We start from the raw sequence: 16,419 nt of genomic DNA, 5'->3' as shown, positions 1-16,419 counted from the left end.
GTCCAAGTAAGGGATACTTAAGACGCCTTTTCTTCGAAGAAGAATCATCATTTCGGCCATTACCTTGGTAAAGACCCGGGGTGCCGTGGACAATCCAAACGGCAGCGTCTGAAACTGATAGTGACAGTTCTGCACCACGAACCTGAGGTACCCTTAGTGAGAAGGGCAAATTTGGGACATAGAGGTAAGCATCCCTGATGTCCCGGGACACTATATAGTCCTCTTCTTCCTGGTTCGTTATCACTGCTCTGAGTGACTCCATCTTGATTTGAACCTTTGTAAGTGTTCAAAAATTTTTTTAGAATAAGTCTCACCTAGCCTTCTGGCTTCAGTACCACAATATAGTGTGGAATAATACCCCTTTTCTTGTAGTAGGAGGGGTAATTTAATTATCACCTGCTGGGAATACAGCTTGTGAATTTTTTTCCATACTGCCTCCTTGTCGGAGGGAGACCTTGGTAAAGCAGACTTCAGGAGCCTGCGAAGGTGAAACGTCTCGACCTTCCAATCTGTACCCCTGGGATACTACTTGTAGGATCCAGGGGTCCTGTACGGTCTCAGCGCCATGCTGAGAACTTGTCAGAAGCGGTGGAACGCTTCTGTTCCTGGGAATGGGCAGCCTGCTGCAGTCTTCTTCCCTTTCCTCTATCCCTGAGCAGATATGATCTTATAGGGACGAGAGGACTGAGGCTGAAAAGACGGTGTCTTTTTCTGCAGAGATGTGACTTAGGATAAAAAACGGTGGATTTTCCAGCAGTTGCCGTGGCCACCAGGTCCGATGGACCGACCCCAAATAACTCCTCATCCTTTATACGGCAATACACCTTTGTGCCGTTTGGAATCTGCATCACCTGACCACTGTCGTGTCCATAACATCTTTTGGCAGTTATGGACATCGCATTTACTCATGATGCCAGAGTGCAAATATCCCTCTGTGCATCTCGCATATATAGAAATGCATCCTTTAAATGCTCTATAGTCAATAAAATACTGTCCCTGTCAAGGGTATCAATATTTTTAGTCAGGGAATCCGACCAAGCCACCCCAGCTCTGCACATCCAGGCTGAGGCGATCGCTGGTCGCAGTATAACACCAGTATGTGTGTATATACTTTTTATGATATTTTTCCAGCCTCCTGTCAGCTGGTCCTTGAGGACGGCCCTATCTATAGACGGTACCGCCACTTGTTTTGATAAGCGTGTGAGCGCCTTATCCACCTTAAGGGGTGTTTCCCAACGCGCCCTAACTTCTGGCGGGAAAGGGTATACCGCCCATAATTTTCTATCGGGGGGAACCCACGCATCATCACACACTTTATTTAATTTATCTGATTCAGGAAAAACTATGGTAGTTTTTTCACATCCCACATAATACCCTCTTTTGTGGTACTTGTAGTATCAGAAATATGTAACACCTCCTTCATTGCCTTTAACGTGTGGCCCTAATAAGGAATACGTTTGTTTATTCACCGTCGACACTGGATTCAGTGTCCCTGTCTGTGTCTGTGTCGACCGACTAAAGTAAACGGGCGTTTTAAAACCCCTGACGGTGTTTTTGAGACGTCTGGACCGGTACTAATTGTTTGTCGGCCGTCTCATGTCGTCAACCGACCTTGCAGCGTGTTGACATTATCACGTAATTTCCTAAATAAGCCATCCATTCCGGTGTCGACTCCCTAGAGAGTGACATCACCATTACAGGCAATTGCTCCGCCTCCTCACCAACATCGTCCTCCTACATGTCGACACACACGTACCGACACACAGCACACACACAGGGAATGCTCTGATAGAGGACAGGACCCACTAGCCCTTTGGAGAGACAGAGGGAGAGTTTGCCAGCACACACCAAAAACGCTATAATTATATAGGGACAACCTTATATAAGTGTTTTCCCTTATAGCATCTTAATATATATAAGCATATCGCCAAATTAGTGCCCCCCCTCTCTGTTTTAACCCTGTTTCTGTAGTGCAGTGCAGGGGAGAGCCTGGGAGCCTTCCCTCCAGCCTTTCTGTGAGGGAAAATGGCGCTGTGTGCTGAGGAGATAGGCCCCGCCCCTTTTTCGGCGGCCTCGTCTCCCGCTCTTAACGGATTCTGGCAGGGGTTAAATATCTCCATATAGCCTCCGGAGGCTATATGTGAGGTATTTTTAGCCAAATTAGGTATTCATTTGCCTCCCAGGGCGCCCCCCTCCCAGCGCCCTGCACCCTCAGTGACTGCCGTGTGAAGTGTGCTGAGAGGAAAATGGCGCACAGCTGCAGTGCTGTGCGTTACCTTTAGAAGACTGAGGAGTCTTCTGCCGCCGATTCTGGACCTCTTCTTACTTCAGCATCTGCAAGGGGGCCGGCGGCAAGGCTCCGGTGACCATCCAGGCTGTACCTGTGATCGTCCCTCTGGAGCTGATGTCCAGTAGCCAAGAAGCCAATCCATCCTGCACGCAGGTGAGTTCACTTCTTCTCCCCTCTGTCCCTCGTTGCAGTGATCCTGTTGCCAGCAGGACTCACTGTAAAGTAAAAAACCTAAGCTAAACTTTCTCTAAGCAGCTCTTTAGGAGAGCCACCTAGAATTGCACCCTTCTCGGCCGGGCACAAAAATCTAACTGGCTTGGAGGAGGGTCATAGGGGGAGGAGCCAGTGCACACCACCTGATCGGAAAGCTTTACTTTTGTGCCCTGTCTCCTGCGGAGCCGCTATTCCCCATGGTCCTTTCAGGAACCCCAGCATCCACTAGGACGATAGAGAAATACCTAACTGCATAGCAAATTTACTTGGCGCAGTCGCACTGCGGACATTGCGCATGCGCATTAGCGACTAATCGCTCCGTTGCAAGAAAAATATAACGAGCGACCAACTCGGAATGACCCCCATAGAGCAGAAAAGAACCATGGTGGTCAATTCCGAGTTGTTTGCTCGTTGCCGTTTTTCACAACGCAGCGATTAGGTGGAAAATGCGCATGCGCATGGTACACAGTGCGCATACGCTAAGTACTTTCACACAAAACTTAGTAGATTTACACAAGCTCGAGCAACGTTTTTTCATCGCTCCAGTGATCGTAGTGTGATTGACAGGAAGTGGGTGTTTCTGGGCGGAAACTGGCCGTTTTCAGCTAGTGTGCTAAAAAACGCAGGCGTGCCAGGTAAAAACGCGGGAGTGTCTGGAGAAACGGGGGGAGTGGCTGGCCGAACGCAGGGCGTGTTTGTGATGTCAAACCAGGAACTAAACGGACCGAGGTGATCGCAATCTAGGAGTAGGTCTGGAGCTACTCAGAAACTGCAAGGAAATACTTAGTAGCAATTCTGCTAATCTTTCGTTCGCTATTCTGCTAAGCTGAGATACACTCCCAGAGGGCGGCGGCCTAGCGTGTGCAACGCTGCTAAAAGCAGCTAGCGAGCGAACAACTCGGAATGACCACCCATGTCACAAAGGACAATGGAGGGAAGAGCACGGGGAAGCAGTGATCAATGCTGTTATAGTAGCAGAGAGGGCCAGGAGGATGGGCATGAGGAAATGACTTTGCAGTAAGAAGATGGGTAATCACCTTTAGAAGGTGGTATCAAGAGGAAAACTGGGGACCACACGGGGATGCCATCAGAATTTGTAGGGCCCAGTACAAATGATCGTGTAGGGCCACCCTAATCCTTTCAACCTTTCCCATGCCACAAACATGGGGTACAGGCATACACACTGGCACAGATACACACAGAATAGAGGTCCTGATTCAGAGATACATGTCAATGCCGTCGCAGCTGTGAATTTGTACATACAGTAGCAGCTGCGTGAAAATATGCACCTGTGGCAGGAGCCGGGATTTGTATTGAGATGCCCACTGGAGGCGTCTCCGAGCTGCTGCTTGTGTACGAAAAGCAACCATCGGACATCAGGTTGATAATCGACCTTAACCCTATGGTTGCAAAGATGGGACGACGGAACTAAGGTGCTGGAGTTATATTGACTGTGTACGGGATCACAGTTGCCGGCGGTTACACGCCACTAGAACGGCTGATACATGACTGCCTTTTAGTAGCCACCCACTGCGCAGATACAATCCCTAGCTGTCAATCACTTTGCCAAGGAGACAGTCATGGCCCATGGGGGGTAATTCCAAGTTGATCGCAGCAGGAAAGTTTTTAGCAGTTGGGCAAAACCATGTGCACTGCAGGGGGGCAGATATAACATGTGCAGAGAGAGTTAGATTTGGGTGGGGTGTGTTCAAACTGAAATATAAATTGCAGTGTAAAAATAAAGCAGCCAGTATTTATCCTGCACAGAAACAATATAACTCACCCAAATCTAACTCTCTCTGAACATGTTATATCTGCCCTGCAGTGCACATGGTTTTGCCCAATTGCTAACAAACTTGTTGCTGCGATCAACTCAGAATTACCCCCCATGTGCAGTGCAACTCTGATGCATGTGCAGTGACAAAAAAAATCTCTCCACTGCATACGACATCGACATTACACCCTCCTCTGAATCAGGCCCAGAGACTGGAAATAATCAGTGGGAAGCAGTTAAAATACAGCTAGTCGGGATCCCGGGCAGTCACAATGCCAACACCGGAATCCCCACTAGCGGTGAAATGGCGCCGCCGGAACACCGGTGCCACAGTCTAATCTTCCTCCGTGGGTGCCCACGACACCCATAGAGGGACAATAGAACCTGTGGCGAGCGCAGCAAGCCACTGTGCCCGCAGCATTGCGAGCACAGCGAGCCCGCAAGGGGCTCTCTTGCGCCCGCCTCACTGCTGGCATTATGGCGGATGGGATTCCATCTGCCGGCATTTCATACTGATCCCCAGTCAGTGTGCATGCATATGGCTCTATCAGTAAAGTACTTGTCCTTGACATATAAGTAGAACTCCAGACTTGCTTCAGTTTAGGAGCAATTGCTATATAAAGTCTTGGTCTCCCTCGTCAGTCCAGGCCTCTTACAAGTGTACCCACCTCATAAGCCCCTTATGGAGGCCCTGATGCTGGAGCCCAATTTCAGTAATGCATACACTGATCAGGTAGTTTGGAGATAAAAATGAGGATACCACACATTGAACTGTCTGTCCCTGTTATCTGGCCTGGTACTGACGCATTTCATTTACCTTTTAGGCTGCCTAGATGTGCTCAGGCCTCATGCTAATCCCGCTGCCACTGGGGCATGGGTGCCACTGTCAAGGTCTCAGTCAGCTGATTGCTCCCACCCAATCTGACGCCAGTTTCTCTGCACCTGATTACTGCAGCCTATCAGCGGCTAGAGCACCTTATTTAAACTTCTCCGGGCCATATCTTCTTGCCAGAACAACTTCACTAATAGCCTGTTTCCCTGGCTCCTACAGAGTGCTAGCTTTGTCCCCTGTATTTGGCTCACCGCAGACTTCAGTATGTTATACCTGCTGATGTGCACATACTCAGCACCAGTTATCACGGCTGAGCACTCACTCAGACTCCAGTATTTCTATACCCATTGCTGTGCACACCTTTAGCTCCAGTTACCCTAGATGGGTGCTCACTCCAGTATTGCTATATCTGTTACCATGTACATCCTCAGTACCAGCCACCATAGCTGGATGCGCCCTGCAGTTTCCTATATTACTGATACCTGCTGCTGTGCACATCCTTAGTGCCAGTTAGTATCAGGCGCTCACCAAAATCTCCAGTGTTTCTGATACCCGCTGCCATGTATACCCTCAGTGCCAGTTACCATAGCTGGACACTCACCACAGTTTCCAGTTCTACTGATACCTGATGCTGCACAGAGGTGACTGTTCAATCTTAATCCTTCTGGATCGCTCTGCAGCATTTGACACTGTGGACCATGGGATTCTAATTAAGCACCTGAAGAATTTCTGTGGACTGGATGGAACTGGCCTTAGCTGGTTCTAATCAGTTCTCACGGGCAGGTCACAGACATTGTCTTCTGGAGTATGCTCATCATCACCAGTACCACTGCCATGTGGTGTCCTACAGGGTTCTTCACGATCGCCCATACATTATGCTACCACTGGGTGAAATAATCAGCATGCCTGGTTGATACATAACTGTAACTGTCCTTTGCTCCTGGTACTGAGAACCCAATGCCAATGCTAAGTTGCTGTCTAGCTGAGCTCCAGGAGCAGATGAGTGCCAGTTGGCTGCGACTGAACCCTGATAAAACAGAGGTCTTTATGATAAGTCACAGGACAAGACTGCAGCATAGCCAACCAACTGAACTTATGCTTGGGGGTTTAGAACTTCAAAACACTGAACATGTGCAGAATCTTGGTGTTGTCCTGGATAATGGCTTGACACTTAAACATCAGGTATCACTCACATTCAAATCCTCATACTTTTATCTGAGGAACATAGCCAGAATCAAGCACTTAATTCCCCCAGAGGATCTGCCTAAAGTCATACATGCATTTGTATCATCACACCTAGACTACTGCAATACCCTCTACCTAGGCCTCCCAACAAAACAATTGTACCACTTATACAAGATACAAAATGCAGCTGCCAGGCTGTTAACCGAACAGCCCTGTTCCAGCCACAGAACACCCATTCTCTACTCCCTTCACTGGCTGCCTGTTAGATGGCGAATCGTTTTCAAGGTCACTTTCAAAGCCCTACATGACCAGGGCCAAAGATACTTGAAGCAGCTTCTGATTTCTTGACCACGCGATCGGATTCAGTATGATTTACCGGCGGACGGGATACCGGCTTTCAATATCCTAACACCGGCATCCCACCCGCCAGAATGCCGGCAGTGGGGTGAGCGCAAAGGGTGCCTTTGCGGGTTCGCCACGGTGCAGCCTCACTGCGCTTGCCATAGGATCTATTTCCACTCTATGGGTGTCCTGTTGCCCCAGGATTCCGGCTGGCAGCAAATTAAACGCATCTCACTCAATCTGTAAATGAAAGACTATTAGCAGAACCTAGAATCTCCCTGAATTCATCTGGGGGTTGAGCTTTCAGCTTTGTGGCTCCGACTCTATAGAACTTTCTTCACCACACAGTTCAAGAAGCCCCCACTCTAGAATCCTTCAAAAAAACAGACTCGAGACTTTCCAGTTTACTCAAGCATTTCACTAATATCCACTGTTAAGCTTGTTTTGTATATTGTGCCGTAAAGGCAAATATAAAGCACTTTTAGTCCTAATAGGAGAAACTTGCTACACAAATAACATTATTATTATCATCATCATCTCAATGCCAGTTACCTTATAGCTGGATTCCCCATTTGTCACCTGCACTACAGCTACCAACTGTGACATTCACCCTCAGCACCGATCACCATCCTGTGGGATGACGTGCGGTGTCCTGTTGTGCAGACATCAATAACATTAAATACTCTCAGTACCCACATCAGCAGTACTGGGTACTCTGTTCTTGTTACCTACCTACAGTACATTAGTTTCCGATGACAGCCAGTGACTTTAAGTGCAGTGCACTTTCTAGATTCCTGCCAGTTCTTGGTGCAGCACATCTCCCACAGTCACTAGTCTATTCCTGTGTTCCCGTATGAGGAGAAATCCCATTAAGCCTCCTAGTACCTACATTTGGCTTCCAGCAATAACCAACCCTGGGGTCCTGCTCTGAGTCCAGAAAATTCACAAGTTTAGGGCAGTAACTTGAAAGAATGGCTGGATCGGGGATGCTTGGTTTACATACTGCATGGGGACATGTCCATGTTTTTTTAGATCGTCTAAAGGAGGATGGGAATGTGGTGCCAACTAAGAATCAAAAGTAATAGAGGCGATCTAAAGATGTGCATGCCATAGGGAGAGGAAGCAGAGAAGCTGAGAGGGAAAAGGACGTGGGGTTAAGCAATGTGACGAGTACAGAGGCTTTGTCTTCGGTTTGAGGGGAAAATAACTGAGGGTGGATCGGGGTGTTGAGGGTCTGGTATGAGGAGATATTCTGTTGCTGGTCCAGAATACAGAGTTGAGGGTGAGTGCGTAGCAGAGATACTGTATTCCGTGTGTGTTCCGGTACAGGCTGCTGCTTCTCCATCTCACTGTGGATAGAAGTGAGCCAGCAACTGCTTTTTATTGATTTTTCCCATCTGGTTTCTGGGAATTTCTTCCACCTGGATGAGCTCAGCAGGAATGCAGTACGGGTCCATGACTGCCCTAAATAAGAAAAAAGTGCAGGCTAAATCACTGACATCACATGCATGCTGGGTCTGCAGAGGGAGCATGGGCCGTCCAGAGCATCATAGGAAACAGAGCAAGTTGGAAAATGTTTTAAGGTAGTAACTTCTTTACCGAGTGTGTGTGTGTATGTATGTGTGTATGTATGTGTGTATGTATATATATATATATATATATATATACACATATACTTCCCACGGACCGGCACTCCCTCCTCCACTTGATAATGGCTCCGGTGCCTTCCAAGGAAATCCAGACAGACGAAAAAGGAGAGGCGGCATTCGGAGACTTTAAAGTTTAAAATAAGATTTTACTTACCGATAAATCTATTTCTCGTAGTCCGTAGTGGATGCTGGGACTCCGTAAGGACCATGGGGAATAGCGGCTCCGCAGGAGACAGGGCACAAAATAAAAGCTTAAGGATCAGGTGGTGTGCACTGGCTCCTCCCCCTATGACCCTCCTCCAAGCCTCAGTTAGGATACTGTGCCCGGACGAGCGTACATAATAAGGAAGGATATTGAATCCCGGGTAAGACTCATACCAGCCACACCAATCACACCGTACAACTTGTGATCTGAACCCAGTTAACAGTATGATAAACGCAAAGGAGCCTCTGAAAAGATGGCTCACAACAATAATAACCCGAATCCTTGTAACAATAACTATATACAAGTATTGCAGACAATCCGCACTAGGGATGGGCGCCCAGCATCCACTACGGACTACGAGAAATAGATTTATCGGTAAGTAAAATCTTATTTTCTCTGACGTCCTAGTGGATGCTGGGACTCCGTAAGGACCATGGGGATTATACCAAAGCTCCCAAACGGGCGGGAGAGTGCGGATGACTCTGCAGCACCGAATGAGAGAACTCCAGGTCCTCCTCAGCCAGGGTATCAAATTTGTAGAATTTAGCAAACGTGTTTGCCCCTGACCAAGTAGCTGCTCGGCAAAGTTGTAAAGCCGAGACCCCTCGGGCAGCCGCCCAAGATGAGCCCACTTTCCTTGTGGAATGGGCTTTTACTGATTTTGGCAGTGGCAATCCTGCCACAGAATGTGCAAGCTGAATTGTACTACAAATCCAACGAGCAATCGTCTGCTTAGAAGCAGGAGCACCCAGCTTGTTGGGTGCATACAGGATAAACAGCGAGTCAGATTTTCTGACTCCAGCCGTCCTGGAAACATATATTTTCAAGGCCCTGACAACGTCAAGCAACTTAGAGTCCTCTAAGTCCCTGGTAGCCGCAGGTACCACAATAGGTTGGTTCATGTGAAATGCAGAAACCACCTTAGGTAGAAATTGAGGACGAGTCCTCAATTCCGCCCTGTCAGAATGAAAAATTAAGTAAGGGCTTTTATATGATAAAGCCGCCAATTCTGACACACGTCTGGCTGAAGCCAAGGCTAACAGCATCGACACCTTCCATGTGAGATATTTTAAGTCCACAGTGGAAAGTGGTTCAAACCAATGTGACTTTAGAAAACTCAACACCACATTGAGATCCCAAGGTGCCACTGGAGGCACAAAAGGAGGCTGTATGTGCAGCACCCCTTTTACAAATGTCTGAACTTCAGGTACTGAAGCCAGTTCTTTCTGGAAGAAAATCGACAGGGCCGAAATTTGAACCTTAATGGACCCTAATTTTAGGCCCATAGACAGTCCTGTTTGCAGGAAATGAAGGAAACGACCCAGTTGAAATTCCTCTGTAGGGGCCTTCTTGGCCTCACACCACGCAACATATTTACGCCAAATGCGGTGATAATGTTTTGCGGTTACGTCCTTCCTGGCTTTGACCAGAGTAGGGATGACTTCTTCTGGAATGCCTTTTTCCCTCAGGATCCGGCGTTCAACCGCCATGCCGTCAAACGCAGCCGCGGTAAGTCCTGGAACAGACAAGGCCCCTGCAGTAGCAGGTCCTTTCTTAGAGGTAGAGGCCACGGTTCGTCCGTGAGCATCTCTTGAAGTTCCGGGTACCAAGTCCGTCTTGGCCAATCCGGAACCACGAGTATAGTTCTTACTCCTCTCCTTCTTATGATTCTCAGTACTTTTGGTATGAGAGGCAGAGGAGGGAACACATACACTGACTGGTACACCCACGGCGTTACCAGAGCGTCCACTGCTATTGCCTAAGGGTCCCTTGACCTGGCGCAATATCTGTCCAGTTTTTTGTTTAGACGTGACGCCATCATGTCCACCTTTGGTTTTTCCCAACGGTTTACAATCAGGTGGAAGACTTCTGGGTGAAGTCCCCACTCTCCCGGGTGAAGGTCGTGTCTGCTGAGGAAGTCTGCTTCCCAGTTGTCCACTCCCGGAATGAATACTGCTGACAGTGCTATCACATGATTTTCCGCCCAGCGAAGAATCCTTGCAGCTTCTGCCATTGCCCTCCTGCTTCTCGTGCCGCCCTGTCTGTTTACGTGGGCGACTGACGTGATGTTGTCCGATTGGATCAACACCGCCTGACCCTGAAGCAGAGGTTTTGCTTGACTTAGGGCATTGTAAATGGCCCTTAGTTCCAGAATGTTTATATGAAGAGACGTTTCCAAGCTTGACCACAGGCTCTGGAAATTCCTTCCCTGTGTGACTGCTCCCCAGCCTCTCAGGCTGGCATCCGTGGTTACCAGGATCCAATCCTGAATGCCAAATCTGCGGCCCTCTAGTAGATGAGCACTCTGCAGCCACCACAGGAGAGACACCCTTGTCCTTGGCGACAGGGTTATCCGCTGATGCATCTGCAGATGCGATCCGGACCATTTGTCCAGTAGATCCCACTGAAATGTTCTTGCATGGAATCTTCCGAATGGAATCGCTTCGTAAGAAGCCACCATTTTCCCCAGGACCCTCGTGCACTGATGCACTGAGACCTGTCCTGGTTTTAGGAGGTTCCTGACTAGCTCGGATAACTCCCTGGCCTTCTCCTCCGGGAGAAACACCTTCTTCTGGACTGTGTCCAGAATCATTCCTAGGAACAGTAGACGTGTCGTTGGAATCAGCTGCGATTTTGGAATATTTAGAATCCACCCGTGCTGACGTAACACTACCTGAGATAGTGCTACTCCGACTTCTAACTGTTCCCTGGATCTTGCCCTTATCAGGAGATCGTCCAAGTAAGGGATAATTAAAATGCCTTTTCTTCGTAGAAGAATCATCATTTCGGCCATTACCTTGGTAAAGACCCGAGGTGCCGTGGACAATCCAAACGGCAGCGTCTGAAACTGATAATGACAGTTTTGTACTACAAACCTGAGGTACCCTTGGTGAGAAGGGTATATCGGGACGTGGAGATAAGCATCTTTGATGTCCAGAGACACCATATAGTCCCCTTCTTCCAGGTTTGCTATCACTGCTCTGAGTGACTCCATCTTGAATTTGAACCTTTTTATGTAAGTGTTCAAGGATTTCAGATTTAAAATTGGTCTCACCGAGCCGTCCGGCTTCGGTACCACAAACAGCGTGGAATAATACCCCTTTCCTTGTTGCAGGAGGGGTACCTTGATTATCACCTGCTGGGAATACAGCTTGTGAATGGCTTCCAAAACTGCCTCCCTGTCGGAGGGAGACTTTGGTAAAGCAGACTTCAGGAAACGACGAGGGGGAAACGCCTTGAATTCCAGTTTGTACCCCTGCGATACTACCTGTAGAATCCAGGGATCCACTTGCGAGTGAGCCCACTGCGCGTTGAAATTCTTGAGACGGGCCCCCACCATATCTGAGTCTGCTTGTAAAGCCCCAGCGTCATGCTGAAGACTTGGCAGAAGCAGGGGAGGGCTTCTGCTCCTGTGAAGCGGCTGCATGGTGCAGTCTTTTTCCTCTTCCTCTGCCCCGGGGCAGAAAAGAATGGCCTTTTGCTCGCTTGTACTTATGGGAACGAAAGGACTGAGTTTGAAAAGACGGTGTCTTTTTCTGCTGATGTGGAGTGACCTGGGGTAAAAAGGTGGATTTTCCAGCCGTTGCCGTGGCCACCAGGTCCGATAGACCAGCCCCAAATAACTCCTCCCCTTTATACGGCAATACTTCCATGTGCCGTTTGGAATCCGCATCCCCTGACCACTGTCGCGTCCATAACGCTCTTCTGGCAGAGATGGACATAGCACTTACTCTTGATGCCAGGGTGCAAATATCCCTCTGTGCATCACGCATATATAGTAATGCATCCTTTAAATGTTCTATAGTTAACAAAATATTGTCCCTATCCAGGGTATCAATATTCTCGGTCAGGGAATCCGACCATGCGACTCCAGCACTGCACATCCAGGCTGAGGCGATTGCTGGTCGCAGTATAACACCAGTATGTGTGTATATACTTTTTAGGATATTTTCCAGCCTTCTATCAGCTGGTTCTTTGAGGGTAGCCGTATCAGGAGACGGTAACGCTACTTGTTTTGATAAACGTGTGAGCGCCTTATCTACCCTAGGGGGTGTTTCCCAACGCGCCCTAACCTCTAGCGGGAAAGGATATAATGCTAATAATTTTTTAGAAATTAGCTGTTTTTTATCGGGGGAAACCCACGCTTTTTCACACACCTCATTTATTTCCTCTGACTCAGGAAAAAATATTGGTAGTTTTTTCTCACCCCACATAATACCCTTCTTTGTGGTACTTGTAGTGTCAGAAAGGTTCAATGCCTCTTTCATTGCCGTGATCATGTAACGTGTGGCCCTACTGGACATTACGTTTGTCTCGTCACCGTCGACACTAGACTCAGTATCTGTGTCAGGGTCTGTGTCGACCCACTGAGGTAACGGGCGTTTTAGCGCCCCTGACGGTGTCTGAGACGCCTGGACAGGCACTAATTGATTTGCCGGCTGTCTCATGTCGTCAACAGTTTTTTGCAAATTGCTGACATTATCACTTAATTGTTTAAATACAATCATCCAGTCAGGTGTCGACTCCCTAGGGGGTGACATCACCAACACAGGCAACTGCTCCGCCTCCACATAATTTCCTCCTCATACATGTCGACACACGCGTACCGACACACAGCACACACACCGGGAATGCTCTGATAGAGGACAGGACCCCACTTAGCCCTTTGGAGAGACAGAGGGAGAGTCTGCCAGCACACACCCAGCGCTATATATATATATACAGGGATAACCTTATATAAGTGTTATTCCCTTATAGCTGCTGTTATTATCGTTATTTGCTGCCAAAAATGCCCCCCCTTCTCTTTTTTACCCTGATTCTGAAGCAGGACTGCAGGGGAGAGTCAGGGAGCCGTCCTTCCAGCGGAGCTGTGAGGGAAAATGGCGCTTGTGTGCTGAGGAGATAGGCTCCGCCCCTTCACGACGTCCTTATCTCCCGCTTTTTTGTGTAAAATGGCAGGGGATTAAAATACATCCATATAGCCCAGGAGCTATATGTGATGTATTCTGTTTTGCCACCTAAGGTATTCTGTTATATTGCGTCTCAGGGCGCTCGCCCCCCAGCGCCCTGCACCCTCAGTGACCGGAGTGTGAAGTGTGCTGAGAGCAATGGCGCACAGCTGCGGTGCTGTGCGCTACCTTAGTCTGAAGACAGGATGTCTTCTGCCGCCGATTTCACCGGACCTCTTCGTCTCTTCTGGCTCTGTAAGGGGGACGGCGGCGCGGCTCCGGTGACCCATCCAGGCTGAACCTGTGATCGTCCCTCTGGAGCTAGTGTCCAGTAGCCTAAGAAACCCGATCCACTCTGCACTCAGGTGAGTCCGTTTCTTCTCCCCTTAGTCCCACGATGCAGTGAGCCTGTTGCCAGCAGGACTCACTGAAAATAAAAAAACCTAACTAAACTTTTATTCTAAGCAGCTCAGGAGAGCCACCTAGATTGCACCCTTCTCGGCCGGGCACAAAAATCTAACTGAGGCTTGGAGGAGGGTCATAGGGGGAGAGCCAGTGCACACCACCTGATCCTTAAGCTTTTATTTTGTGCCCTGTCTCCTGCGGAGCCGCTATTCCCCATGGTCCTTACGGAGTCCCAGCATCCACTAGGACGTCAGAGAAATATTTAAACTTTAAAGTCTCCGAGTGCCGCCTCTCCTTTTTTGTCTATATATATATATATATATATACATATACATACACACACACACACACACACATATATATATATATATATATATATATATATACACACATACATACACACACACACTGGGTATATATACACACATATTTACTGTATGTATAAATGTAAATGTTTTCTGAGCTTAGTATTAGAGTGTTATTAGTAATATAGACCTACGTGATACCACTACTATGGAACCACAGGTTTCAGCATGCTGCATTTTATGCAGGAGCATATGCACCCAATTTGCGCTGACTGACTCTGCATTCCGTCTTATATGTGCAGAGTCCTATTACTGCTCGCTCCCATTTAGTTTGACTGCTGAGAAGGATGCTCACCGGGCAGTGACTGACAGCTACAGAAGGAAAAGGTAACAGCAGCTACTGTCTGTCTCTCTCTAGCCTCTGTCCCCCTCACTGTCTCTATCTTATCTCTGTTCCCATACCGTCTCACTTATCTTGATGTCCCCCTTCCCTTGCAGGTGAGGCGGTGGGAGCAGGAAAGGGGGGTGCTCAGTGCCATCGGAAGATGCCAATAACCCCCGCATTCAAGCTCTAAAACTTTTCATTATCACAGCCCAATGAATTGTAGAATTTCTAGCGTATAGGGACATGTAGCATATCGGGTCAATTAACTGTCCCAGTAGATTTGGATCACAGGGAGTCAAATCCTTTTCCGTGCTATCTCAAGTACTGAACTTAAATATATGAGAAGCATGCGGAAACTTCTGCACCGTATGTAAATAACAGATCTATTCACTTTGATGAATAGGCCGCTAGACTCAGAGATATCTTAGCATCAGAGACAGATGAGCATTGGGGGTCATTCCAAGTTGTTCGCTCGCAAGCCGTTTTTAGCAGCTTTGCACACGCTAAGCCTACGCCTACTGGAAGTGAATCTTAGCTTCTTAAAATTGCGAACGAAAGATTCGCAATATTGCGAAAAGACATCTCTGTGCAGTTTCTGAGTAGCTCCAGACTTACTCTGTCAGTGCGATCAGTTCAGTGCTTGTCGTTCCTGGTTTGACGTCACAAACACACCCAGCGTTCGCCCAGACACTCCTCCGTTTCTCCAGCCACTCCCGCGTTTTTCCCAGAAACGGTAGCGTTTTTTCGCACACACCCATAAAACGGCCAGTTTCCGCCCAGAAACACCCACTTCCTGTCAATCACATTACGATCGCTTGAACGAAGAAAAAACCGTGAGTAACATTCCTAACTGCATAGCAAATTTACTTGGCGCAGTCGCAGTGCGGACATTTCGCATGCGCACTAAGCGGAAAATCTCTGCGATGCGAAGAAATTTACAGAGCGAACAACTCGGAATGACCCCCCTTGTACTAGAGCTACTTACTATCACAGAAAGAAAGCTGAGTTTCTCAATTACAGACTTGTATCGCAAAAGAACTATGGGGGTCATTCTGAGTTGATCGCTAGCTGCCGTTGTTCGCAGCGCAGCGATCAGGCTAAAAATAATCTGTTCTGCGCATGCGTATGGGCCGCAGTGCGCACGCGTGAAGTACTTTCACACAAAACTATGCAGTTTTACACAAGGTGGAGCGACTCTTCAGTCGCTCGGCTGATCGGTGAGTGACTGACAGGAAAAGGGCGTTTCTGGGAGGTAACTGACCGTTTTCCGGGAGTGTGCTAAAAAACGCAGGCGTGCCTGGGGAAACGGGGGAGTGGCTGGCCGAAAGCAGGGCGTGTATGTGACGTCAAAACAGGAACTAAATAGTCTGCAGTGATCGCAAGGTAGGAGTAGGTTTGCAGCTACTCAGAAACTGCATGAATTTTTTTTCGAGCAGTTCTGCCAACCTGTCGTTCGCTATTCTGCTAAGCTAAGATACACTCCCAGAGGGCGGCGGCCTAGCGTGTGCACTGCTGCTAAAAGCAGCTAGCGAGCGAACAACTTGGAATGAGGGCCTATAAACATACAGCGGCAGTGGCTGCAATCTCTTACTAGTCTAGGTCATGTCTATCTGCCTCTACTTACCTTGCCCACTGTTTTAGCTCATTCAAGGAAAGCGTATGGCCATCACGCAGTTTCACAATGGCTGCTACACGCTGCCCCCACTTCATATCTGGAGCTCCAATCACAGCGACATCTAGATGACATGAGGGCAAATAATGCAGAAAGTCATCATAATGAGGGACATATATTAGCACTGCTGTGACAGAAGCTAGTATATAAAATGCAAGTGCAACATATTTATAATTTAAAATGCAACTTTTTCCAGACCCAGGCCCAGATTTA

General features: G+C 48.1%; 1 protein-coding gene across 1 annotated transcript in view; it reads right to left on the bottom strand.

The window, feature by feature from the left end:
* Window positions 1-7,039: 7,039 nt before the first annotated feature.
* Window positions 7,040-16,419, bottom strand: part of ACSF3 (acyl-CoA synthetase family member 3) — a 127,766-nt gene continuing 118,386 nt past the window's right edge. Inside the window, exons 9-10 of the mRNA XM_063945532.1 lie at window positions 16,159-16,270; window positions 7,040-8,100 (exon numbers count right to left, since the gene is read on the bottom strand). Coding sequence (XP_063801602.1) covers window positions 7,983-8,100; window positions 16,159-16,270 — 230 coding nt within the window. The 3' untranslated portion in view covers window positions 7,040-7,982. The remainder of the gene's footprint in view (window positions 8,101-16,158; window positions 16,271-16,419) is intronic.

The sequence above is a fragment of the Pseudophryne corroboree genome, chromosome 11 (genome assembly GCF_028390025.1).
Source record: "Pseudophryne corroboree isolate aPseCor3 chromosome 11, aPseCor3.hap2, whole genome shotgun sequence".
Classification (NCBI taxonomy): domain Eukaryota; kingdom Metazoa; phylum Chordata; class Amphibia; order Anura; family Myobatrachidae; genus Pseudophryne; species Pseudophryne corroboree.
Note: the sequence above shows the minus strand (reverse complement) of the source record. Positions and strands in the feature narration are given on the sequence as shown.